We start from the raw sequence: 25,877 nt of genomic DNA, 5'->3' as shown, positions 1-25,877 counted from the left end.
CCCCCCCCCCCCCCCCCCCCCCCTGCTTTGCAGCCTTGTCCTCCTGGAGCATTTACAACTCTTACAACTCAGCCTCCTGCTTTCCTCATTCTCTACTTTTTTCCTGGGCAGTCTCTGCCCCACCATGGCTTTGATTAGCATCATTTGGGGAAGGAAGGTCATGTATTTTAACTCCCATTTCCTGCTTGCTAGTAAGACTGAGCCATCTCTTCATGCTTTCTGACCTTTTATATTCCATATAAAAGCAGGTTAGAAGCAGAGCAGACCTTGGACCCAGATTCTGTCCGTGCAGACCGGGGCTATGGTGGGTCCCTGTCCCTGCCTCCTCCAGGCATGACAGGCCCCTTCCATTTGCACCCCTCCCCCCCACCTGCACCCCAATCCCAGCGCACAGCCTGCTTTCTGCTTCGGGACTCCCGCCACCCCTCCCTTTCCTCCCTGGCCCCCAGAGCTCCGCTCCCCCAACCCTGCACCTCACACACACAGCGGTGGCCACGGGAGGGGGTTGCTCTTCCTCTTCTCTGTGCCACTGGGCTTCGTTTAGGGACCTGTGCTCTCACAGCCTTCTTCTCTGTCCCCTCCCGACTTCCCTTTGTGGCTTCAGCATTAAGATGGACAACTCTGTCTGCAGCTCATAGTTTCCTGCCTCAAACCTCTGGGATTCTTATTTCCAGTTGATCTTAGACGATGCCTACCTACCCAATTTCATCGCCTGTAAACAGCGAGCGTTAAAGTTCCTAATGTTGGAGTTCCTTCTTGTCTCCTGCCTTCTCCACACCCACCTCCCCTTCTCCGCATCTGCTGAACCTACCCTTTATTCTTGGTGTAGCCACAAGGTGTTTGACTCCTTCCGTAAGCTTCTCCCTCCGTTTGTCCTCCTATCCGGTCTGAACCCCGGGACCACCCCCTCCATGCCAACCAAGCTACACCCAGTAACCCGATGATCTCTGACCCCTCCACCTGGGCTGTGTTGCCTTGCCAGCTTTCCATCCTAAGGACACAGTCCGGTCCGGTGGCTTCTCTTGCTTGCCATCTCCCCCATAAAGCCCTCCCTTCCGTCCCTGAAACTGAGGGGGCCATTCTTACACTCAAACACCGAGGCCATTCATGCCTCTTTTCTGGAACTTCTTTCTGATTTGGCCCCGTGTCTGTCTAGCTTCCCCAGACTGTGAGCTTCATGCAGGACGGTCATGGCATTTCTGTTCCCCCGGTGCCCAATCTGTTTGTGCAAAAAAAATAACCTATGTTTGCTTAATTCGGTTGAATGGGTAATTTCTGCTTGGGGCTGATACTACTCAGATTTAAAAAGCAGTGTGTCTATCCACTAGAGGAAAAACGAATAGAGAAAAATAATAAGGGAGCCCAGGGGGAAGGCATATACGCGTGTTTTGTGGGTTTTTTTGAATGGACGTGTCAGGGCAAGGTTGCAGGCAGAGGTAATTGGAGAATGGTTTTCCTTAACGTGCAGGGATGTTCTGCCAGCGTCCAGGTGCTCTAGCGTGAAGCAGGCTTATTTCGGCGGTGACGGTACATGTCAGTGTCAGGTGATGACCTTGGCTGGAAAAAGGGAAAACACTGGGTCTCTGCGGAAAGGAGAGAAGTCGTATTTGCCTTTCTGCCTGCGTGGGAGCAGAGAGGCTTCCGTGACGGAGCCAGTCCTGTGCCACCGGCTCGGAGCCGGTTGGAGCAAAACTGCAGGTGCCTCATAGAGAGCCCGGGGCCCTACTGCCCGGAAGCGAGGAAGTCATCACACAAGCTGATGCCGACACTCTGCTGGTGCAGAGTGGGGACTCCCCGCCCAGCTCTGCCTGTTCTCTGCCCCCGGGAAGGTGCGAGCACACGGCCCACCTGTGTTCTCAGGACCGTGGGGCCCAATGCTCGGAAGGGTTTGCAGCCGCAGGGGACGGGGCGGCCAGCAGTTCAGGTCAATGGTTAACTGCCTTACTAAGTCAGACTTGGGTGCACGTGCTTTAGTCTTCTCGGGGGTGGGGGGAGGGAGGGGTGGGGAGCAGGTCTTTGAGAGGTCAAGACCATACTTTAAGAGAGCATTAAGAGTTTAAGAGAGCACCGGAGCCTGGCCTGGCCTCACAGAGCCTGCACGCCACGGCGTGCACGGAGCGCTCACACCAACGCGGCGTGCACCCTCTAGCATACCCTGACCGTGGGCTCTGGAGGCAGTGCCCAGGCATCTGTTTCTGGACCCAAAACCATCGATCCTTTAGGGCCCCGGTGTCCTGTCTGTGCTTGCAGGCGCTCCTGGACGTGATCTTCCTGTTCAAAGCCCTGCTGTGATTAAGAGAACGTTTTCTAAAACTAGCGTACAGAGGACTGCTCTTCAGGAAGGATGGGGACCACCACTGTGGCCTGTGAGGCTGAGCCTCCGGGACCGAGGCTGCGTTCCCTGCGGCCAGGTTCTGGGAACCATGCTTCCCCCTGCCCCTGGCAGCTGCGGGTGGGAGGGCTTCCGGCTCTTGCCAGAACGGGAACGCGGCCGTGTTCGTTCCCTCAACCCCGCCCACACCTCTGTAGAGAACCTTCGTTAAACTTCTCTCTTAAACCTTTGGAACCATTTGTTTCTTGCTTGGGCCCTGCCTGATAAACCGTCCGATGGTCCTCTGCCCACCTGAATAAAGGCTAAACCCCAACAAATCACAGAGCCGTTCTCAAGGGCTGTGTGAGCGCTCGTTTTTTTCATGAATCCTGTTTACGTGCTTTTGCTGAGACAACAGCAACTTTCCAGCAATGGCCTTAACCCGACAAGCCTCCGGTTGGGTTTCTTCAGTCAAGGGTCACAAGTCAGCCTCAGGTCCTTCCGAGGACAGAAGAGAAGGCAGTAGGGAGACAGTTTTTCCTTCTAAACTCACACCCAGCCTGTGGTCTTTCTCCCCTCTAACCCTGCATATCACAGGTGCTTTCCTGTTTGAGACAGCGCCTGTGGATGAAGTCCCAGGAGTTCAGGCAGATGACATTGCTTGGCTGGCTGGGCCCAGATGTGGGACTACACGGCGCCCACCTCTCTGTGCTCGGCAGGCCCTTCCTGCAGCCTTGTTCACATGGGAGAAACGGCGTGTGTGGACGCTCTGGATGCTGGCCGGCTGTCCAGGGAGGCCGGGTCCCTCCTGCCGGGTCTCCAGACCCCTCACCCTCAGCTCCCGCGTGGTATCCGGGGAGCCCAGAGCCCATCAGCGAGCAGCCAGTCCTGCCTGGGGTTCCCAGGCTGAGCCCACTGGTGTCCACACCTTCTGGGCTCCCCACCAATTCCTGCTCCTGCCCACCCCTCCACCCACCCGATTTTCTAGAGAATCCCATCTTACACCCCTCTATCTCTTCCCTTTAGGGTCCCCCAATCTTGGGTGCTGGGGATGCTGAAGGGCTTGGGTGGGCATCAGGTGACTTCGCTGTGGGGAAGCTGTGACTGTCCACACTTATGGAACCTGAGCTCAGGCAGGGTCCTCCTCCACCAAGGGCGCGAACTTTAGACGTGTCTGCTAACAGTGGGATCTTCTACTCCCACGATACTCCAGAGGTAGGAGGCAAAAAGCCCTCGGTTTGGGGCCCGAAAGGAAATACCTGAAACCAATGAGGAGGCTATCTGATAAACAACAGCTCAGACTTCCCTTTTCAGCCTCTGTCTAGGCTCTCACCTCGATCCATGATCACTTTCTCACTGTCAGAAGGCAGCGGGGAACGCTGTTTGCAACTCTGGAAGAGAGCACGCATGAACCACTGCAAGTGTGGAGACATTTTTATTTTTGCAGAGCAGAGGCGGCATTTCCTGGTTGGAGTCTGGGCATCAGCCACCCTGGGGCTCCTCTTGAGTCACTTCTGGGTACCAGTCTCCAGTCGAAGGAACAAGTGAGAAGACCACATAAGGGGGCAAAGCTCTGTCTTACTCCCTGAGGGTCTCCGGCAAGCCCTCCTCTGGAGAGAGCTCTGACAGTGTGCTTTCTACGGGGTCCAGCTGGAGGCGGGACTTGAGGTCGCGTTCAGGGGCAGGCTTCTTTTCCGTCACAGCCTCCGAGCCTTCCTGGGGCGGCAGCCGTTGTGCGGGATGGGGGTGTTGTCTGTGATTGAGATCACTTCCAGGCCCCCCATGGTCAGTCCCTTGATGGCAGACTAGAAGGGGCAGAAGGAACAGTAGAATGGCATGGTCCCAGAGATGGTCCAGACGGGCCTTGGAGAGGGCCGGGGTGGGGCTTTCATACCTACAATCCTGACTCTGATCTCTCCCAAAGGACTCCCGACCAAACCCCTTAACCACGTCCTCGATGCTTCCATTTCTCTAGGTGCACCAACCACTTCCCACCATGTGCTTTGGAATCTGACAACTAAGAGTATCTGTAAACCCCAACACCCTGTAAGCATTACGCTTTTGTTGTTTCCTCTGCCTGGAATGTCCTCTGTCTCCCCCTACACCTGGCTAATACCTTGCTATTCTTGAAAAGTCAGTAAAGATGTCACCTCTGGGGAAATACCCCATGGGGGCCCAACACGCTGGGCACAAGCTTTACCACTGCACCTGCTGTCTGTGCCGAGGGGTCCGTCTGTGACAACCCCCGGGGAGCACCTTTCTATTCCCAGTGCCTGGCACACAGCAGGCACTCAATAAGTGTCTGATGAGTTAAACTAAGTGATCTGGGCATGCTTTTGAGAAGCTTAGTAGGTTCGAAGACCAGAAAGAAACTGAAGCCCTCATGGAAATCCACCACAGGGTTTTCCCAGTCTCCTGACTCTGTGCTCAAGCCCCGTTTCTCTCAGGAAGGAAGCGCACACCCTGCGGAGACCCCGGCTCACTTACCAAGCGCCCTGGCCCCAGGCCTTTCACCACCACTCGGATGTGGGTCACGCCCTTCCCGGCAGCTTTCTGGAGAGGAGGAAAGAGTGTCAGTGCTCCAGGGAGAGAAGTGCTCCATCAGATCTGTTGCTACTGCTATGGACCAAGAGGGTTATGAGCTCCAGGGAAGAGGCAGAACACAGGGAAGGCAGCAAAGGCCACAGTGCAGGGCAGACACCGGCAGAGAGCATGGAACTTGTCAAACCCTAGGTCAGCACTGCCACCTGATGGAGATTTCTAAATATCGCTTCCGTGTTCTCAGGGGAGCGAATGCAGATTTTTAAGGTTGAGCCTAAATACCAAGTAACCCACTTAAAAAGTGTTATTTTAAATTTTAAGGGTTATCATTGAAAAGTTTCTTTCCTGATTATAAAGGCTGTTCATTATAGAAAGTCTGGAAAACACAAAGAAGTCCACTCAACCTGCCACGCAGAGGTCACTGTTAACGCTGGCATATTTTAGTGTATACAGTCTGTCCAGTGGTGGACACTTAACACATTCTGATGGTCATTTATACATAGCAAATACTATTTTGGGGCATCCAGCTTTGTTTGCAGGCTCAAGTTTTCCTTCAGGAAATACTTCCAATTTGGCAGAGTGTGAACCTTTGTAAGGCCTGTGCTACGGCAGCCCGGGCATAGGTCGTGGTTCTAGACCAGTTACTCTGAGCGAGGCCCACACTCTGGATCTTAACTGGCTCTTAAAAACGTGGGTAATACTGAGCATCTTCTGAGGAAGGATCATGGAAGCAGAGTGCCCGCTGTACAGCAGATGGTCAATAAATATACAAATAGGCGCACACTGCCAATTTGCTCCTAGAAAGGTCTGCAGCAGTTCACGATCAGATTGGTACTTCATGAGAGAAAAGAGGTCCCTTCAAACTGCCCCCGATGTTAGGGTATCGAACAGCAGTTGGCAAACACCACTGCTCCTGGGGGACTAGTTCAAAGAGAAGCTCCCTCCCAGGGATCAGGCCTGCACAAACCAGCACACACCGCAGGGGGCGCCAGAGAGACACACGCTTACCGCGGCCGCAGCTATGCCTGCTGTTTGTGCGGCGATGCCGGTGCCCTTCTTGGCATTCCGGAATCCCTCGGTGCCACAGGACGCGCGGGCGAGGGGCTGGTGGGCGGCAGAGACCACCTGGATCTGCGTGCTGGGAAAGCAGGGAGGCACACAGGACACAGCACTGGTCAGGGAAATAACACTAAGCCAGGCCCTTGCACGCCTGGCTGAGAAAGAGAAAGGCACTCGACTGCTTGCCCTCTGAACTTGTCAGATGAATGTTCTGAACTCCTACAGGAGGCGTCAGGAAGGGTCCCAATCACCCCCTGAACCCCATCAAAATCTGACACGTCACAGAATCTAAGGACAGCTCAGGTATGGACTGCATGTGTGTGTCCTCCCCAAACTCATGTTCAAATCCTAATCCCAAATGTGATGGTATTTGGAGGAGGGGACTTTGAGAGGTGAGTAGGTCACGAGCGTACAGCCCCCGCGAGCAGGGTCAGTGCTCTGTTTTATAAAAGGGACCCCGAGAGCTCCCTCACCCCTTCCATCGTGTGAGGACACAACGCGAAGCCGGCCACCTGTGACTCAGAGGAACTCTCACCGGAACCCCACCGCGCTGGCTCCCTGATGCCCGGCTCCAGCCTCTGGAACTGTGAGGCATCCACGTCTGCCGTCTAAGCCCCTGTTTGTGGTGGTTTTAGTAGGCCGAGCTAACACAGGCTGTACAGTCTGGAGTGGGCAAGTGTCATCCAGAAGGGCGGAACGTTTCCCTCCTAGTGTCTTCCCTGTGGCCAGTGTCTAGACTTGATATCCCTGTTTGGCTTTTTTCCCTAAGAAGTTAGATGTTTTAGATCAGGTAACTTAAAAAAAAAAAAACAACAAAAAAGGGTTTTGTTAGGGGAAGTTTTAAATATACACAAAAACAATAGAAAAGTATATGAACACCCATGGGCCCAACACCCAGCTTCAGGAATTATTAACTCATATCCAATTTAGTCTCATCTATAAATCCTGCTTCTACTCCGGTCTTCCCCCACGATGGGTTATTTTGAAACAAATCCAAGACCCAACATCTCATTGGTAAATATTTCAGTATTTAGTTCTAAAAGATAATGACTTTGAAAAAAATACCACAAAACCATGATCATACCTTAAAAAGTGAGCAATACTACCATATTGGATAATTTTTTTTAAGTAGGCTTCATGCCCAGTGCTGAGCCCAATGTGGGTCTTGAACCCATGACCCTGAGATCAAGACCTGAGCTGAGATCAAGAGTCGGACGTTTAACCAACTGAGCCACCCAGGCGACCCTCCTGTTGGACAATTTTAATGCTAATGACACTCTGTTCCATGACCAAAAGACTTTTTTTTAGAGAAGTGAACCTTTTTTTATGGTCATCTCTAACTGACTTCAAGAAATAGTTAGCCATGGGTGCCTGGGTGGCTCAGTTGCTTAAGTGTCCGACTTTGGCTCAGGTCATGATCTCGCAGTTCATGAGTTCGAGCCCTGTGTCAGGCTCTCTGCTGTGAGTGCAGAGCTGACCTCCCTCTCTCTCTGCCCCTCCCCTGCACGCGCACGCTCTCTTTCTCTCTCTCAAAAATAAACATAAAAAAAAAAAAAAAGAAATACTTAGACATACTTATTTCCCCTCGGTCAACACTGCTCTGCTTTCTGGCCTGAAGGGGCTCGGGGGACCCTAGGCGGCCCCGGGCAGTATGCTTGCTGGCCTGGCTATGACCTTGTTGGCCCGGCTACGAACTGCCATTTCCCCTGGCAGGGCTTCCTGGGTTTTCTGTACTGAACAGAGCACAAGAGAGCTGCCTGTCCCCGACCCCTGACACAACTTCAGCAGACGGACAGGGTGGGCCACAGAGGCTCGAACAAGCACAGCTAACCCACGTCCTTATTAGGCCGAGAGGGGGAGCCAGAAATCCGGCTGCTCTCATTTTGAGCTTATCAGACGAATGCTGGGTGAATCCTGCAGCGTCTCACGTGTGCCCCACGCCCCATCCCTGACCACCAACAGTCTCCCGTGTGGTGCTCTGAATCGCGTCATGGGCAGGCTGAGACCAAACAGTGACCCCACCTCCATGTGGGGGCCTGGCCTGCAAAGCTGTCCTCAACGTCAGCAAGGCTTCTGTTGCCATTACACAGCCGGGAAGTCCCTGGGCACCCACCCGTCAGCCACTCAGAATACTAGTCTTGTCACATTAAATCACTATTCTTGTTTAGCCCTACAAGGTGAGAGGTCAACGCACAGTGGCCCAAGGCGAGTACTTCAAAGGGACAATGCTTATTTGGAGATGGACATTTTGGTTAGTTTGTAAATAAATTGCATACTCTTCAACCGCCTCTCTCATTTATGTATCACCCATTCGCTGTTCCCCATTGCACAGTAACACTAAACAAACACCTCAATAAACACTCTCTCCAGCTCTGGAGCAGAACCAGGAAATACTACTCCCAAGAAAGGCAAAGAAAGCTTATCAACGTAGTATGCCCAACCTAGTTCACACTCTCGTGAAATCTGGATAAACTTTTTTTGAGAGCGAGAGGGTGCAAGTGAGTGAGGGGCAGAGAGAGGGAGGGAGAGAGAGAGAATCCCAAGAGGGGCACAGAGAGAGAGAGAGAGAGAGAGACGCTCAATCTCACCCGATATGGGACTCGAACCATGAGACCGTGAGATCATGACCTGAGCAGAAATCAGAGCTTAATGACTGAGCCACCCAGGCACCCTGAATAAACTTTATATAAAGACAGAGGTGGATTCCCCCCAAAAAAGGAGGGAGGAGTGCCGGGGGTGGGGGGGGCGTGTGCATCAACACTGCCCTGTGGAACTCGGCCCTCCCTCCCCGCTGGGGTTGCCCTCCCCCACGAAGGGGACAGAAGCCCCCATGAGACCTGCCCAGGCGCTCCTACCACTTACTTGTTGTAGGATGCTTTAATGTGTGCAATCGGGATCTCCTCGAATTTCTTTCCTGCCCACCTCAGAGGGCTCTCCTGTCCTGGAACTGGAGGGTAAATGCTGCAATTAAAGAAACACTTTAGGTGAATCCTGATTTTTTTGTTTTAAGACAACAAAAAACAGCAGTCTGCCACCCGGACCTGCTCCTGTGGCAGCTGCCCCCAATCCGTCCAGTGCCACTGCCGTTATGGGTGAACACCATGCTTCAGTGGTCTTTTCTTGTGTGCTGACTCTGGACACTCCTAGTGAGTTTCTGCTAGGGAAAGAGAATTTCATCCACGCTCTTGACCCTCCCCCATCCCTTCTTGTACGATCAGATCTCTATTTTCAATTCTCTATGGGCCACTCTCTGCAATTAAAAAAAATAAGGTAAAATCTCTATTTCTGGTTTTAGGTGGCATCTTGACTCTCTATTTAATAAAAAAAAGACCATATAATATCATTACTATTAAAAAAAAAAATCAAGCCAGTATCCCCTATGAGAGACATCAGCATGCCTTTTCTGTAAAGGGCCAGATAATAGACAATTTAGGGTTTGCTGGCCATGAAGTTTCTGTTGCAACTACTCGGCTTTGCCGCTGGGAGTACAAAAGCAGCCACAGACCACGGTAAATTGATGGGTGGGACAATGTTCCAGTAAAATGTTATTTATGAAAAACCAGGAAACTGGCCAGATTTGAGCAGGGGCCCAGTTTTCCAAGCTGGTTGAACAGCAGAATCACGTGGTTGTGATGCCTAGGCCCCACGCCTGACTTCTGGAAGGGGCCGAGAATCTATTTCTAAAATATCCCTGGTGAAGCAGATACGAACTCAGGCTGAGAGCAGTGACCTAGACGTTGTGTGGGGCTCAAGTTCTTTCTCTAGCTCAGTCAAATCTGTCCTCTGGCCATCTCTAGGTCAGTACTCTTATTTGCAGGTGGAGACACGGAGGTACAAACAGGGGAGCAGGGTGAGCAAGGGAAGCCAGGCTTTGGGCTTAGGAGACCTGCCTCAGTTCAAAGCTCTGTTCACCATGCTGTGCTTTCTTCGTTCAAACACACACAGCTGTGACTCAACATTCCAGACCTGAGTAAACCTACTGCTGTATCCCGCCTACACGCAGGAATCAGACGGTGTTTGTACCTCCCACAGCCTCCTGAAATTCAGTGGATGCTGGGTTAGAAAACACTCTACTAGAGGATCACGGTCCTGCCCCGGAGCCCCACCTGCTTTCCTAGATAGTTTCAAAAAACAAAACAGAAAATAACACAACGGTATTCAAGAGTTAACAAGTGTGCTCCCTCCTGCTAGGGCAGATTGTGGAGGTGATTCAGCCCCTCAGCAGGTCACTGGCTTTTCAACCTACAAGCCAAGACGGATGTAGGATGTGGATGAGGCTCTGCGATGACATCAATGTTTAAAACATCATCATTTCCCCTACTGACTTGGGGTCCAAAAACTTAAGGCTACCCAAGATTGAACGTACCAGTGCACTGCCTTTTATACACAGCAAGGGTTCTCAGCTAGGGAGGGTTTGGAATGTGAACCATTTTAATCGAAGGCACGGACGAGATCGGGCCTCTAAGCCAACCAGGTCCACTGTACAGATGAATGAGTGGTTCACCGCAGGGAAGCCCAGACAAAGGAAAGACAAAGCCTTCGGGTGCCGGTCTGCAGCCTCTTCACACCCGTCCTCATACCAGGGAGAGGGAGAGAGGCCTGCACACACGGCGTCTCTTTGGAAGGGTGAGGACTGAAAACAGCCGCTGCTCTCTCTGCTGAAGGGCTGGAAAGTGGGGGCGGGGGGGTCTGACTTCCACTGCAAGCACCTGAGGCATGGGTGTGTGCTGGGCCCTGCATGCCACCAACCCTAACTGACCCTGACAGCCTGGCAGGTGCTGGAACCTGGGCAGGGGAGACTGCAGTTCTGCTCCCGGATAAAGAAGGCCTGGCCTCCCGCTCTTCAGCCCACTTTCTCATTGCGGCTGGAGAGGATTTTTTTTTAAATGTAAATAAATGTAGAAAAACGCAGAGGTCATAGCTCCTGGCTCACCACTCCTATCATAATTGTATATATGGTATATACGGCTTCTGTTTCTTGACCTCCTTTTCTCCAGTGACGCTGTGTCCTCTATCCTAGCCTGGCTACTTACTCCTGTGGTCATACCTGGCCTTTGTCATTACCACGTCTGCAGCCTCATCACCTCGGTTTCAAGCACCACTCAGGCCACCGGCTGCAGGCGCACCCGCAGAACCTCACGCCAGGAACCCTTCAAGCCCACTGATTCTCCCCACTCGTATGCTTCCCCCCACCAAGGCCTTCACTTCTCTCCTGGCCTCCAGTAAATTCCACCACCGGCCAATCATTACAATCACTCCCTCGCGTACCCCTTCAATCCTCTGCCTCCTCTCCATCGTACCCTCCTGGCAAACCCTAACCCCGGCCGACCCATCTCTGCAGCCATTCTGAGCCTGGGCGTGCATTTGCACAGCTGACTAGAGAAAAATACACACCAGTGTCGACTGGCCTCTCCACGTATCATGGTTTCTCAACTTTAGCACTAGTGACATTTTGGGCAGGACAATTCTTTGTTGGGAGGGGCTGGCCTGCACGCTGTGGCGTGTACAGCAGCGTCCTCGGCCTCTACCCGCTGTCCCTCCAGTGTCCTGAGTTGTGACAATCAACAATGTCTTCATATACTGCTAAAAGTCCTTTTGGAGGCCCAATCGTCCCAGTTGAGAGCCGCCGCTTTATTTTAATGACTTCTGACATCAAGTGGGCCCTCAGCACTGCCTGGCGACCGGCTCTGTATGCATGTCCCCAGTTCAATTATCCTTCTTCCACTCTCCTGGATGATGCTTTATACCTTCCTTTGTCTCCTTCAACCTCCGCCTGCCTTCTGTTTCCTCACAGCCAGCTGATGACCTTGACAGGGAAATACAGGCAATCAGAATTTCTGCCAGCTTCCTCTACCAAACATCTGTGCCCACAATCTTTGCCTTCTCTCCTCTTTGGATGCTCCACTTGTGTTAGCCTCTCAAGGACACCACTCCAGCAACGTTTCCACCCCATATCCTTCCCGTCGGTAAAGCATGCTGTCATTTCCCCAACCTAAAAACAGACAAGAACCTCTTGATCCCAAAGCCTCCCGGAGCTACTGCCCGTCTCTTGATTCCCTCTTAAAAGAACTGACTGTACTTGCCGTTTTTTTCCATCTCCTGCTCTCTTTGAACCCACTCCAATCAGACTTTAGCCCTATGACTCCACCAAAAATGCTCTAGGCAAGGTCACTAACTCACGATGTTAAATCCCATAAGCAGATCTGCCATCAACACAGTGACTTACCCTATCAACAACATCTGACACAGCTGATCTTTCTGCCCCTGAACTACATTAAAAAAAAAAAAAAAAAATCCCTCTAGGTTTTCTCACTACTCTGTGGAATGTCCTTCTTTGTCTCTTTTGCTGGTTCTTCGTCATCTCCTAAATTTCTAAACATAAGAAGACTCCAGGTTTCAGTCCTTGGACCTCTTCTCTTTACCTACACTTATACTCTTGATGACCTTGTACAGTCTTGTGGTTTTAAACACCATCTATACGATGAATCTCCTAAATGTGTGTCTCTAGCTCCAGCAGTCCCCTGAACTCCATTTCTAAAAGCCTACACTGTATCTCCACTGGATGTTAATTAAGCACCTCAAACATAACCACCCAAAACCAAACTCTTACAATCTTCCTGTCTTAGGTACAATTCCACCTTTCCTGCCGTTTAGGCCAAAAATTTTACAGCATTCCTTCATTCCTCTCCTTTTCTCACACCTTACACGGACACATCCTGTTGGCGTCACTTTCTGTGTGTTCCACCCAGACAGTTGTCATCCTGGTCCAAGCCACCATCATTTCCTGCCTGGATTATTTCAATAATCTTCTAATCGCTTACAGGACTCCTCCCAGTTTCCATCCTTGCTTCCCTATAGTTCAATATCAACACAGCAGCCAAAGGGACTCTTTGAAATGAAGAAACATCATGTCAACCCTGTACTCAAAGTTCTCCAGCGGCTTCCCAACTCATTCAGTGTCAAGACTGAAGTCCTCACGAAGTCCTACAAGGCCATACAGATGCAGCCCTGCATGCCTGCTGCACCACTCACCCCCTTCCCCCAACTCTTACATTACTCCTCACTCCACACTGACCTTCCTACTCTTCCTCCTGGACAACAGACACACTCTCGCCATGTCATGTCCTCGTGTTGTACGTATTTCTTATTTATTGGTCCCCTATCCATTAGAACTTAAGTTCTATGGGGGCAGGGTTTTGGGGTGTTTGGTCACTGATGTGTCCCAACACCTCAAACAATGCCTGATGTTGCTGAAAGACTCCAGCAGGATCCTGGCTTAAATTCTTTCAGCGGCTCAGGGTGAAAGCCCCACTGTTACAGAGAAGACCTCAGCATTCTTACTCCTTCTTTTGCTGCCCTCCTCTGCCATCACTCTCCCCCGCCCCCAAACATACCACGTCCTTTCATACCGATGCCTTTACACAGAATATTAGCTTTGCCTAAAATGATCCTTTTCACATTGTCCAGTTGAACTCCCGTTCAATTCAGTTCTTAGCCCCATGTTATCTTCCTGGCAGAACTTGCCTGATTTCCTCAGGAGTGGGGCATCTCTTCCTTCACACTTCCAAGCAACCATTTCTTACCTCCGGTACACTACTGACCACATTATGCTGAAAATTCTTGCACATCTGTCTTCCCTAGTACTCTGGGAACTGCTTGTGCGTTAGAATGATCTTTTGTATTTGTGTTCTCAGCACCTAGCACAGTGCCTGGCACCAAATAGGTTTTCAGTAAACGCGTGTTAAATGCATGTGATGGCACACAGGGGTGGTGGCACTGATGGAAAGCAAGGTGCCAATCCCTAGGGCTCAGCACAAAAGCCACCCTGCGCCAACGCAACAATCTACACCACAGCCTAGAGCCTCCTGTCCCCCCAACCCCCCGCCCCGCTCCCCCGCTTTCTATTTTGTATCCGAGCCCAGGGAAAATTGTTAGTCTGCCGGGATACCCCTCAGAGGGAAACAAGGTGACATCTACTTTACACCTCCGACATTCACTCATTCATTCATCAGACTGTTAACAGAGCATCCACTTTGTGCCCAGGAGCATCTCATGTGATCCTCACAGCGTCTCTCGGTATCCTTTCCATTCGTAGGCGAGAAAGCTGAGTCTGAGAGATTAATTTGCATAAGGTCCCAAAGATGGCAAGTGGCAGAGTTGGGGATTGACTGGTTCTCTGACTTTGGTCGGTGGAATGGGTCTTCCGTGGGCTAGACTTAAATGGCTCTCACCTGAAGCTGCTGCGGCTCGGAGCCGGAGCGGCCGCCTTCTCCTCAACTTCCTGCTTGGCCGCCGCATCTTGTAGCTGCCGGGCGCCGGTGCGGATGATGGAGGCTGGCGCCCCAGCCACGACCCTGCGGGGAAGGAAATCTCGGTGAGGTCCAGGCCTAACGGCGACTGCAGTCCGGGCGGCTCAGGGACACGGGCAGCAGCGCAGTCGCGGGGGTAGAGGTGGGTTCGGAGGGGGTGATCATTCTTACCCGGGCGTCGGTGACCGAGCCCAAGACCACAAGAGCCAAGACCCCGTCTTTCGAACCACCTGCATGACTTGAATTGACCCCTGTCAGCTCCCGTCCGCGCGACCCCGGAAACTGGCGTAGCTGGAGCGGCGCCAGCACCACGAGCGCTTGTGGGGGGGGGGCTTAGAAGGAAAGTCATCTCATTCCTCTTCGAAGGGTTCATTAAAGATTTTTTTGTTCCAATTTAAATACTCCACAATAACTTCAGTTTATAGTACCAACTGGGAGTGTCTTCCCTTTTCCCTAATCGTCTAACACGATATCTTCGCTCACCTCCCCCCCATATTGGAATGGTTCGTTCTAGTAGGTCCCGGGACGGAGCTCTTTCCGTCTTGCCGCTGCCGCGCTGCCTTGTGGGAGCATGGGATTGGCCTAGGATGCCGCGGGGAGCCGCGGTACCTTGTGGGAGAGCAGAAGAATGGCGGCGCCCGTAAGGCGGACTCTGTTAGAGGCGGCGAAGGGCTGGCGGCGGTTCGAGGGGCACTGGGCCGGTAGCCTTGGCTCTCGCAGCCTGGCCCTTGCGGCCGCACCCTTGAGCAGCGGGTCTCCATGGCGCTTGGTGGGCGCGTTGTGCCTGCAGCGGCCACCGTTGGTCTCGAAGCCGCTGACCCCATTGCAGGAAGAGATGGCGGCTCTGCTACAGCAGGTAGGATTGAGGCGCAGCTCACGGCTTCTAGGAGGCTCTTGGGGGAACCAATAGAGACACGTGGGCCTGGGTTCCATCACGACTCCGGCACCAGTTACTTCGAGTGTCCTTGGGCAAGTCTTATCTCCTCTCAGAACTTCAGGGTATTTACCTGCGCACTGGTATCTATCTACCTTCCTTGGTTGTTTTGGTGCATAGAAGGCGTTCATTAAAAGATAGTTTGTTTTCCTTGTTCTTTATTGTCACGTTAGGCAGCTCTTGGAGAATGGTTTCCCTTTTCATTGCACACGCTAGGTATGCGGTGGTGAAAAAGACGGACGTCTCTCTCCTAGGTCGTCAATAATTTAGAGAGGAGAGAGTCTGATGTGATGTTTTAGGAGAAGGCAGTGGGCACATCGATAAAATGGTGCGATCAAGGCTGTCTGAGGGCCAAGTGAGAAAACAAGGGCAAGTATTCAGTGTAGTGGCTGTGAGGGGCTTAAATCCCCTCAGATACTGACTGAAGGTGGTTGTTTTCCCAGAGTCTGAGATGTTTTGCGTCTTGGCTACTGAGAGTTCGAAACTTTAGTTTGTGCTTTTTACTTGGTTTATTAGTTTATTCTGCAAACACTTTATTAATCATTTTAATTACCACCTGCTTTGTACAGACACTGTGCTAAGTGGTAGGCACGCAGTAGTGAGTAAGACAGACATGCCTTTGGTTTTCAGACTATTCAGTCTAGCGGAGGTGGACCAAGTCAGTATCCAAATAATCACATGACTGTATAACTGCAGATCTTGTTAAGTGTCATAAAGGAAGATACAGGATACTGTAAAAGGTTTAACAGGGGTATCTAATTTGATTTTATGGGCGGTGTCAAGGAATATCTCCCCAAGAAAGTGATATTTAAATTGAAATCTGAAGGATAAGCAGGAATTTCTTAGAAAAACATGAGGGACAACATTCTAGGAAGAGGGGACAGTGCCTGTACAAATTCTGTGAGGCAGGAAAACCCATGATGAGATTTTGATAGAAGACTGACAGGACGGGAGCATAGTAAGTGGGCAGGAAATGCCGGTCCCGGTTTTCTGTTCTTTGAAGCAGCTTGACCTTCAGTCACCTTCTAACATTGTAGCAAATGTAGCCCAAGCCCAAAGTGCAGGTGACCTTTCTTCTTTGGTTCTTTTTCCATGGTGTTTTGATTGTATGTCTGGTTATGATGAGTGGTAAAGTTCTTTGTCAAGCGTGCTATAGCTCTGTTTTCGACTCTGCCTGTGGTTTTCTTTTTTTGTCCTTTTAATTTTCCCAGATTGAGGTAGAGAGAAGTATGTATTCAGACCATGAGCTTCGTGCTTTGGATGAAGCCCAGCGACTGGCAAAGAGGAAAGCTGACTTGTATGATGAAGAAGCAGATGAACAGAATGTACTGTTGGTGCAGGATTTGGAAGATGTATGGGAGCAGAAATTCCTACAGTTCAAACCTGGAGCTCGCATAACAGGTTTGTGGTCTTTTCAGGCCAGCAAGAGACAAGGGAGGGGGTGGTTAGGTATTTTGGTTCCCAGACAGAGAACATTTGCTTAGCCGTTACTTTGTGTTGTAAGTAACAAGTAATTGCAAAACTTCTTTCAGGTTGGCGAAGAATAAATTATTTTCCCTGTTCCTCACATCTGCGCTAATATCATTTTTAAAGGCCTTTGTTATTTTTGAGCGGGAGGTAAGGGTGCTGGTGGGATAGCCTCTTCTGTCTCAGTTGAACTTCATGAATGTTACCTGAGTTTAACTCCAGTTTGGGAGTGAGAACGGGAGGGAGATTAAACCTTTCCCATTAGTTTCCTGTGTTTTATCTGAAATCCTTCCTAAAGCAGAGGATTGAGCTCTCTTATCTTAGTTCATACGTGAAGACTGAAGAACAGAGAAAGTCGGGCCTAGTGAAGTCAGTAATAGTGTCAAACCCAGCGAAGTTGTGGTGTTTGAAGTAGTGTGGGTGTAGCTTCTTTTCCAAAGGCTCAAAGAACTTTGTGTTGTGCTCCTCAAAGGAGAAGTTCAGCTTTTGGTCTTCTCTTCTTACATTGTAGTTTTCTCAAGATTGTGAGACCCTGCCCTGAAAGAGGTACGAATTAGATGCGTCAGGGTTGTAATTTGATTGTAAGAGGACAGATGTTGTGGCTTCGAGGTACAGTCTGCCTCAAAGGAAGATTGTAAAATTCTGTTCTCCTTGGTTCTGGCAGATCACAGACTTCTTGTCTTTTTTGACCCCCTTTTCTTCACAGAAGCTGATGAAAAGAACGACAGAACCTCGCTGCACCGGAAGCTAGACAGGAACCTTGTTCTATTGGTCAAAGAGAAGCTTGGAGACAAGGATGTGTGGCTACTTCCCCAGGCCGAGTGGCAGCCTGGGGAGACCCTCCGAGGAACAGCTGAGCGAACCCTGGCCACACTGTCAGGTGAGTTCTCTGCCCTCCTCTGAACCTCACAAGACTCCCTTCCGACTCAGTCCCAGGCTGACTTACGAGGATGGCTTTAAGGGTTGGAGGTGGGTCATTGATGGAAACTTTGATGTCTCTAAACATTTCAGCTAGAAAGAATTCTTATGTCTTCTTTTCTTTCTTTATATTATAGCACATCGGTCTTATTGATGGCAGAAGAAACAATTCTTTCTTTCACTTGTAAAATGTATTCGCTTTATTGAACTCTATATATTTTTTTCTACGCTTTGTGTGGGTTGAATTTTTTCCCCCCTAAAATCTACATTTTCATTCTCTAACTACTAACATCCACATGGCAGTTGCTTCTTTTTTTTTTTTTTTTAATTTTTTTTTTCATCGTTTTTTATTTATTTTTGGGACAGAGAGAGACAGAGCATGAACGGGGGAGGGGCAGAGAGAGAGGGAGACACAGAATCGGAAACAGGCTCCAGGCTCCGAGCCATCAGCCCAGAGCCCGACGCGGGGCTCGAACTCACGGACCGCGAGATCGTGACCCGGCTGAAGTCGGACGCTTAACCGACTGCGCCACCCAGGCGCCCCGGCAGTTGCTTCTGAAGGGAAAGGAAGAGGTCCATCTACAGGTTTGGATCTTGAAGTTTCAGTCAGTGGCCCTTTTCTTTATAAAGACTCTGAGGGTCTTAGTGCCAAACCAGGAAGGTTGGAGAAACTGCTGGCTTGGCCGAGTGGATCTTGTTGTTTGGCCTTCACCTCGTCTGCGGAACTCAGGAGTGTGGTTGTATGTCCTTCCTCCCCGCATGCCTCTGTTTCCGCGGGCCGTTGTTGCAAAGTGGTGATTCTTCGTGGTTGCCCTTCATCAGTAAATTTAACAACTGCTTTCATAGCTGAAGAGCGGAGAGCTTCAGCTTCTCAGTAAGACTCATTGTCTTCCCAACAGAGTATAAAACATTCATCTTCAGGTTTCCACGCTTTTACGTATTCCACAGGGATGGATTGTTCTAGTACTTTTCCTGGTTTCGTTGGCCCAGATCTTCTCTTGAGCCCACTGTTGTGAAATACTTTATCGTAGTGGGTAGCTACGATGGATCCTGCCGTCTTGGTGGGTCCTACTCGTTGCCTTCGGTGGGATTTCTGTCTCCGTTTGGAACACCAGTGAAACTAACAGTGCAGACAGTATTTGCAGGATCAATATCTACAGTAAAATGGTTTTCAGTTTTTACACCACTGAAAGCTTCATTATTTATTGTTCATAAAACAGATCAGGAGTTGCTGTTTGGCTTTCTCTTTTCCCACGTTTTTGATTATTTTAATCTGGATTTCTTGAGGAAGTGGATTTTCTTTAATCTCTGCATAGGATGGATGTTTTCCTGATCTGCTTTGTGTAGAGTTATCTTTTCCTCTTTTTTTTTTTTTTTTTTTTTTTTAAGCTACAGCATTGTGCTGAGAGGCTAAATGACATGAAGTGTCTTTAGCTCTTTCATATTTAGAATATGGTCTGTCACAGATTCACTCTTTAGCCCATACTTCAGATCTTGAAGAAGTACTCAGCCTTCTAGAACCTCTGTTTCTAAGTCACTGTGTTCTAAAATTAGCTTTGAAGTTTGAGTGTCTCTTTGAAAATGAGGACATTTTTCATTTCCTTGGCTGTCTGCTGTCATTTTGAGGAAGATATTTTGGTGGCTCAGTATTTGACAGACTGTATTATCCTTGATGAAGCTGTTTCTCCTCAGATTTAGGTTCTGCCTCAGGGCCCAGCACAGAGGCAGCCAATTGAAAAGTACCCAGACTTTCTATGAAAGAGGCTTATTTGCTTATCTTCAAATAGTTGGCTTGAGGGGCAAGCATTCAATTCAACACAAATCTAGGGGGCTGCTCAAATACCCCCTGGGGACGCTGGCAGGCGCCATTCCTATTCCTTCTCTGCTCCCCCCCCCCCCCCCCATTTAAAATTTTAGTGTGTACTTTCAAAAGTGAGAATCGTGCCACGCTCAGCTTGCACCTCTTCTTATCCTGGCAGCCTTGCTTACTGGCCCGACACTTAACTCAGTTACCCAGCTAGAAACCTCAGAGTTCTCTTTGGCTTCGGTCTGACCTCCAGAGCTTCTTGAGTCCTGTCTGGTCTGAATATTCCTCTCTTTATTCTCACAGCTTTAGCTGTCACCCCTTTTGCTTCTCACCAGATCAGGGGTTCTCAGCCTTGGCACTGTTGACATTGGGGCTGGGTAATTCTTTGTGGGGGCTGTTCTGAGCGTTGTAGGATTCGGTAGCATCCCTGACCTCTACCTGCTAGATGCCAGTAGCACTCGCCCGTCCTCCACTCCCCGTAGTGTGACAGCCATGACAACCAAAAATGTCCCTAGATGTTGCCACGTGTTACCTGGGGAGTCAAGTCACGGTCGTTGAGAACCACTGCACTGGACCTTTGAAATAGTTGCCCAAAAAGTTCCCCCTTTCTTTCATGTCATGCTCTTCAGTGTTGCCAGAATGAGCGTTCAGACACAGGTCCCTTGTCCCTTCTCTGCCTGGGTTTCCCATAAAGGTTCAGACTTTGGAGCATGGCCCACAAATCCGTTTGCTCTGGTCCTGAGGTTGCCGGTCTTCCATCTGGCCGCACATCGCCGTATATTCTGAATTCCAACCCAGCAGGCCTTCTGTGTTCCTCGAATAACGTGGTCATGTGTGCGTCTCTGTTTTGTGGCATGCTGGTCTCTGACCGGAGCGGCTTACTCCTCCCTGGTCTGACTGCTCAATTTTGAAGACTCAGCTTGTACATTGTACCTTCCGTGGTAGAACCTTCTCCAAGCCCCTTGGTAGACAGAGCTACTCCTCCTTCTAGGCTTCCATAGAATTTGTGTGTGCCTTTATTCATTTTATGCAACAAACATTTACTCTGAGCCTGCCGTTTGCCGGATGCTCTTCAGACAGTGGGGTCACAGCGACGAACAGGACACTACCCCAGCTCTGTGCGAGCTTGTGTTCTAGTGGAGAATACGCCCTTTCACTTCCTCCATCGCCTGGCAATTGTTTATCGACACATTTCTCTCCCCAGCTAGAATTCTGACTCCCTTGGAGGGACGGACAGTATCTGTTCTTCCCCATCATCCCAGCTCCCATCAGGTACCTGGCTCACTGCTCGCGTGTTTACCGAGGATGTAGATTTGGCAGGATCGGTTCCCAGTCACCTTACTTGCCCTGCCACCGGCACAAGCACGTGCTAACGAAGCAGCAGCCCCGTCGGGCCTTCCCCAATCTGCAAGAGAGGGGGTGAGACAGAATGGAGTGGGTGGGGACCTTAGCTGTGCTCCCATGTCCTCAGCTGTCACCTAGGAGGTGGCATCTGGGTTTCTCGCCAGGATCACTGTGTTCAGATCCTCTGCTTCTCTCACACAGTCATGACTGATGCTGGCTCAGCTCTGCCTCCTGTGAGCCACGTGGACAGGCTTCCATCTCGGCACCCACTTTCCTCCTTTTAATATTCCTGTTGCAATAATTAAATGTGAGGGGAAATGTGTAAAAGAGGTACTGACATTAAATGGGTGCATAACAAACAAAATGTGTTGATTGCGAAGTTATTAAAATGGTAAATAATACAAAATGATTAAAGTGGCGAAGAAAAGCTCACGAAATATAAAAGTATATGTACGTGTAAAAGTCGGAGTCCATTTATTTCCTGCTTGTTGGCACCTCCCTTCCCAAGTCCTTCTGCAAGATGGAATTCCTAGAGGTGGGCTAAATGCTCAAGGATGGCCACTTAACGATTTGATAAGTACGACCCAGTTGTCCTGCAGTGTCCGTAACATTTGACCTTTTCAGGAGTGGTGTAGTGGAGCGTCTGTTTGTCTAGACCCCACCAACATATGTAATCATCTCTTTTTAATTTTTGCCTATCTTTGTAAAACATCTCTTCTGAATTAGGGTTTTCCTGATTGCTAGTGAGATTGACCATGTTTTCAAGTGTTTATTGGCATTTCAAGTGTTTATTATTTGTGAGTGCCTATTTAAACTTTTTTAATGTTTATTTTTTAATTTTTTTTTTTTTAATTTTTAAAATGTTTCTTTGTTATTTTTGAGAGAGAGCGAGAGAGAGACAGAGCACGAGCAGGGCACGGCAGAGAGAGAGGGAGACAGAATCTGAAGCAGGCTCCAGGCTCGGCTCTGTCAGCACAGAGCCCAGTGCAGGGCTCAGATGTCATGAACTACTAAATCATGACTTGAGCCGAAGTTGGATGTCCAACCGACTGAGCCACCCAAGCGCCCCTGTTTATTTATTTTTGGAAGAGGGAGCGAGACAGCTTGAGTTGGGGAGAGGCAGAGAGAGAGGGAGACACAAAAGCCAAAGCAGGCTCCAGGCTCTGAGCTGTCAGCACAGAGCCTGATGTGGGGATTGAACTCACTAACCAACTGCAAGATTGTGACCTGAGCCGAAGTCGTATGCTTAACCTACTGAGCACCACGGCTCCACTGTGAGTGCGTATTTAGATTCTTTGCTCATTTTATAATGAACCATTTCTTTTTTCATATTGTTTGGCTTATATTTTTAATCTGTTTTTCCAGATTATAGAAAAATAATACATATTCATTGAAATAAGTGAAAAATTCAGGAAAGTATAAAGAAACTTTCTAATAACTCCATCACCGGTAGATACCCATTGCTGACATTTGTGTGTGTGTGTGTGTGTGTGTGTGTGTGTGTGTGTGTGTTGCAGGTGAGCTCACCTCATACATAAATTCCTCATGTGATGCTAATAGTGTTTTTTGTTTGTTTTGGTTTTAGTATTGAGAGAAGCAATTCATTATATCTGGTGCCTAGTAAATGTAATATAGGATAAGAAATAATTTTCTGTCTCAGAGCAGTTACACCATTAACACTTTTTGGTGTATCCTGTTAGAAATCACAAGCACAGGGGTGCCTGGGTGGCTCAGTCGGTTGAGCGTCCAACTTTGGCTCCGGTCATGATCTCTCAGTTTGTGGGTTCGAGCCCCACGTCAGGCTCTGTGCTGAAAGCTCGGAGTCTGGAGCCCTCTTCAGATTCTGTGCCTCCCTCTCTCTGTCCCTCCCCTGCTCACACTCTGTCTCTCTCTCCAAAATAAATAAACATTAAAAAAAAATGAGAAAACAAAAAAGAAATCACAAGCACATACATATCCTCTCCGGTTTTTGTTCTCCACGTAGTAGGAACACGGTTCCATGCCTCCATTTTCTCAGCTTGTAAGCATCTCTCTGTATCAGCGCGGGAAGCCATAGCTTACGCTTTCTGACACCAGCCAGCGGTTTCATAATAGGCTTGTACCGCAGTTCTCCTTACCAGTCTGTTGCTTTTTACAAATAAGCTGGAGTGAGCATCCACTAATACTCGCCTTTGCTCATGTGCGCAGAGAAGCCATCTGGGGGGATCAAGTTCTAGAAGCAGAGTCTCTGGATGAAAGGGTACGCCTACTTGAAATTGATAACTCTCATCAAAGGTGACGGTTAATACTAATTTCTACCCTGGCAACATACACGAGAGTGCTGGTTTTTCTCTTATCCTTGACAGGCAGCGTATAGCTCAAAGTTTTGGGACTTGGGTAATAATGACACGTTGTTGTTTGAATTTACGTTTCTTTAATTGAATAAGACTGAGCATCTTTCAAAGAGTTTATAGGTCAGTGATATTTATTTTTGTGTGGAAGGTCCTGTTTATATGCTTAGTTCATTTTTCTTCTAGATTTGTTGGCTTCTTCCTCATTGATCTCTAAGTACTTCTTACACCTGAAGATATTCTATTGTGGAGCGTGTCAAAAATATTTTTCTCAGTGTGTCATTTTTATCTTTCACTTTTATGCTTTGTTTTTCCTGGTAGAAATTTTATGTAAATACATAGTTTTCTGTTCTACGGATTTTTTGAATTTTGTGTCTTGGTTAGGGTTTTCCCTCTCGAAAATGATACGGAAAGTATCCCACAGTTTTTTCTAGTACTCTTTTGGCTTCTTTTTTCATTAATGAAAAATTTGAAGAGACAGAACAATTCAGGAAGTATTAAACATCCGTGATCCAGAATGAACAATGCTTTTATGAAAGTTAAATGTCTGTTGTTAAATCTTGGATCTGTATGGTGTCAATTTTGATATGAGGACTGAGATTGGTGGAATCCAGCTTTATTTTTCCTCTTCAGCCAGTTCTCCAGATGCCATTTAGTAATTAATGCTTGGTTGGGGTTAACCCTTCGTTATAGATTGCAGATAATATCTATCCATCTGTCTTTGTCTTTTAACTTTGGTTATGTTTTCACCCTACGGAAGTCAAATTGGGTCTTTTTCATGCTTTTCAAGTAACCCTCCCTTTAAGAGGCTAATGAGCTTTGCTTTACAGATACCAAGTGTCTCGGTCCTTCATCAGCAGACAGTGGCCGGGCTGAGTCTAGAAGCTTGGTGCTGTGACTCCAGGTAGTGGCATTTGAACTGCATTGCTGACTTCAGTTTGAAGGCAGTATCCTGGCAAGTGTGATGGACCCAGCGCATCTGGAGCCGGAGCCCGAGGCCACGGGCCAGGAGCATTTGGATGGAGACGGGAAGAGGCTCTTCAGGAATGACCCTCATCCTTACTCCTCACTCCCAGGGATTACTTTTACCTCTCATGGGAAATGGCTCTCACAGAGACCCCCTGTGACTTGGGGAGCCAGAGTGAACAGGTGGGTGTGTCCTTATCTTCCAATTCTGTTTCTTCCCCATCCCCCCCTTCAGAAAAAAAAGTGGAAGCCAAGTTCCTGGGAAACGCCCCCTGTGGCCACTACAAGTTCAAGTTCCCTCAGGCAATGCGGACCGAGAGTAGCCTCGGGGCCACAGTATTCTTCTTCAAAGCGCTACTCCTAACCAGAGGAGACTTCTCCCAGGCCTGGAAGAAGGGCCAGCATGTCTGGGTCTGTAAGGAAGAGCTGGGTGACTATTTGAAACCGAAGTACCTGGCCCAGGTTAGGAGATTTCTCTTGGACCTCTGACGAACAGTGCTGCTGTGGACAGTGCTCGAACAGGCCTGCGACCAGGGCCTCAAGGACACTGTGCTGGCTCCGTCTTTGCAGGGAACATCGTGCAACCAACTCAGAAATAAACGAGTTTATTCTTGTGTGGGTCTTGGCTGATTTCTCCTTTGAGAATGACTGGCTTTTCCCTGTGAAGAGAGGGCCGTCTCTTAGGGCGCCTTTCGCTTGTGTCCAAGCTGATAATTGAGTGTTGCGTTACTTCATAGTGAATCAGCTGGCTCCCTGGGCCCAGAAAGAGAACCCAGGGAAGGAAACTGAACTTCTAAAAGCCTTGAGGTCTGTGAAAGCTTCTAGGCTCAGGCAAAAAAAGAAAAAACGAGTTCTGTGCAGTGTCTTAGCCTCTATCCATTTTGTGTTTTTCTCCCTTTGTACTTGATATGAAAGTCTAGCCTAGGAAATAATTTCTTCCTTTGTTTTTTTCTTTTGGTTTTTATTTTCTTTTTTCATTTTTTTTAAACATTTTATATTTAAGCAGAATTTAATCATGTCTGTTCTGAGACAGTCATGTGAATAAGCAGGTTGGACTTATCTCCCTTTTATCAATGGTGGAATCTTGGCCGCACAGGACTTGGCCCCAAGTCTTAACGGCACTGAGGGTGCAGGAGGAGAATGCTGATCTCTTGCCTCTGCGTTGGGGCTCTTGATCCCTCCCTGTGTTGCTTGAGTCATCACTGGTCGCTGGCACATGGAGGGCACCCAGGGAACATTTGCTAAACGAGTGGAAGAGAGGGAGCGTCTCAGGCCTGCCTGTGTCTGCACAGGATAGTGGTTCCACTAGCAAGGCTCCCTGGCTCCCAGTCCTGGCTCCCAGCTCCCTGGTTTCCTCTCACACAGCCTTCTGGGTTGAACAGATGGGCCCGTGTGATGTAAGCTAGCGGACTGGGATTTCTGTTTCTGCTTCAGACGTAGCCTTGTGTTCTTCCCCGGGGTCAGGGAGATTGCTTTCCGAGGTCAAAGTTGAGGTGTCTCCTCCTGACAATGCCCTCCTTCCCATGTTCCTCCTGCACGTGCTCTTTCCCCTCATTGCAGATGGAGATGTCCCCTAGCTGAGGCTTGCTGATTTCATGGGCAGTAGTGCCACCCTGGGAGTGAAACCTGGCCACCAGGAGAGGGTAAGTCCAGACAGGACCAGGAGTGCATTTCTCTTTCTGGGATTTGGAGTGAGTTGTAGAGGTGAACGTATTTGCCACCTCAGGGAACTCCAGCCTAGAAGGGAAGGGATCCCCAGGGTGAGGTGGAGACTGTTTTTAAGACTGTGATGTCATGATTTATATGTGTGTGTGTGTGCGTGTGTATAAGAATGTATATTTTTGTTCTCTGTATCTATTCCTTGCACAGAACTCCTATGCAATTAGTGGTT

General features: G+C 49.2%; 3 protein-coding genes across 3 annotated transcripts in view; 2 read left to right on the top strand and 1 right to left on the bottom strand.

Annotated features, from left to right (window-relative positions):
• Nucleotides 1-1,956, top strand: part of DET1 (DET1 partner of COP1 E3 ubiquitin ligase) — a 54,087-nt gene extending 52,131 nt beyond the window's left edge. Inside the window, exon 9 of the transcript XR_007453933.1 lies at nucleotides 1,469-1,956. The gene's annotated coding sequence lies outside the window, so the exon portion shown is untranslated. The remainder of the gene's footprint in view (nucleotides 1-1,468) is intronic.
• Nucleotides 1,957-3,733: 1,777 nt separating this feature from the next.
• On the bottom strand, nucleotides 3,734-14,682 carry MRPS11 (mitochondrial ribosomal protein S11). Its single transcript, XM_049614072.1, has 6 exons — nucleotides 14,392-14,682; nucleotides 14,143-14,265; nucleotides 8,774-8,872; nucleotides 5,861-5,990; nucleotides 4,799-4,864; nucleotides 3,734-4,116 (listed from the first exon to the last, which is right to left on the bottom strand). The coding sequence occupies exons 1-6, from the start codon at nucleotides 14,454-14,456 to the stop codon at nucleotides 4,009-4,011; spliced, it is 591 nt and encodes a 196-aa protein (XP_049470029.1). The 5' UTR covers nucleotides 14,457-14,682; the 3' UTR covers nucleotides 3,734-4,008.
• A 128-nt stretch (nucleotides 14,683-14,810) lies between these two features.
• Nucleotides 14,811-24,600, top strand: MRPL46 (mitochondrial ribosomal protein L46). The gene is made up of 4 exons (XM_049614071.1): nucleotides 14,811-15,076; nucleotides 16,366-16,555; nucleotides 17,328-17,501; nucleotides 24,222-24,600. The coding sequence occupies exons 1-4, from the start codon at nucleotides 14,849-14,851 to the stop codon at nucleotides 24,473-24,475; spliced, it is 846 nt and encodes a 281-aa protein (XP_049470028.1). The 5' UTR covers nucleotides 14,811-14,848; the 3' UTR covers nucleotides 24,476-24,600.
• Nucleotides 24,601-25,877: the final 1,277 nt, after the last annotated feature.

The sequence above is a fragment of the Panthera uncia genome (assembly GCF_023721935.1).
Source record: "Panthera uncia isolate 11264 chromosome B3 unlocalized genomic scaffold, Puncia_PCG_1.0 HiC_scaffold_1, whole genome shotgun sequence".
NCBI classification, from domain to species: domain Eukaryota; kingdom Metazoa; phylum Chordata; class Mammalia; order Carnivora; family Felidae; genus Panthera; species Panthera uncia.
This window is presented reverse-complemented; position numbering and strand designations above follow the sequence as displayed.

Bases quoted from the DNA above. Each gene is read 5' to 3' on its own strand.
- MRPS11 (XM_049614072.1), bottom strand. From the start codon at position 14,456: ATGCAGGTGGTTCGAAAGACGGGGTCTTGGCTCTTGTGGTCTTGGGCT. The intron at 5,991-8,773 runs GTAAGTGGTAGG...CTGCTTTCCCAG, and splicing joins ATTAAAGCATCCTACAACAA to CACGCAGATCCAGGTGGTCT. The intron at 4,117-4,798 runs GTAAGTGAGCCG...TGCCCCTTCTAG, and splicing joins GCCTGGGGCCAGGGCGCTTG to TCTGCCATCAAGGGACTGAC.
- MRPL46 (XM_049614071.1), top strand. From the start codon at position 14,849: ATGGCGGCGCCCGTAAGGCGGACTCTGTTAGAGGCGGCGAAGGGCTGG. The intron at 16,556-17,327 runs GTTTGTGGTCTT...TTTTCTTCACAG, and splicing joins ACCTGGAGCTCGCATAACAG to AAGCTGATGAAAAGAACGAC. The intron at 17,502-24,221 runs GTGAGTTCTCTG...CCCCCCCTTCAG, and splicing joins AACCCTGGCCACACTGTCAG to AAAAAAAAGTGGAAGCCAAG.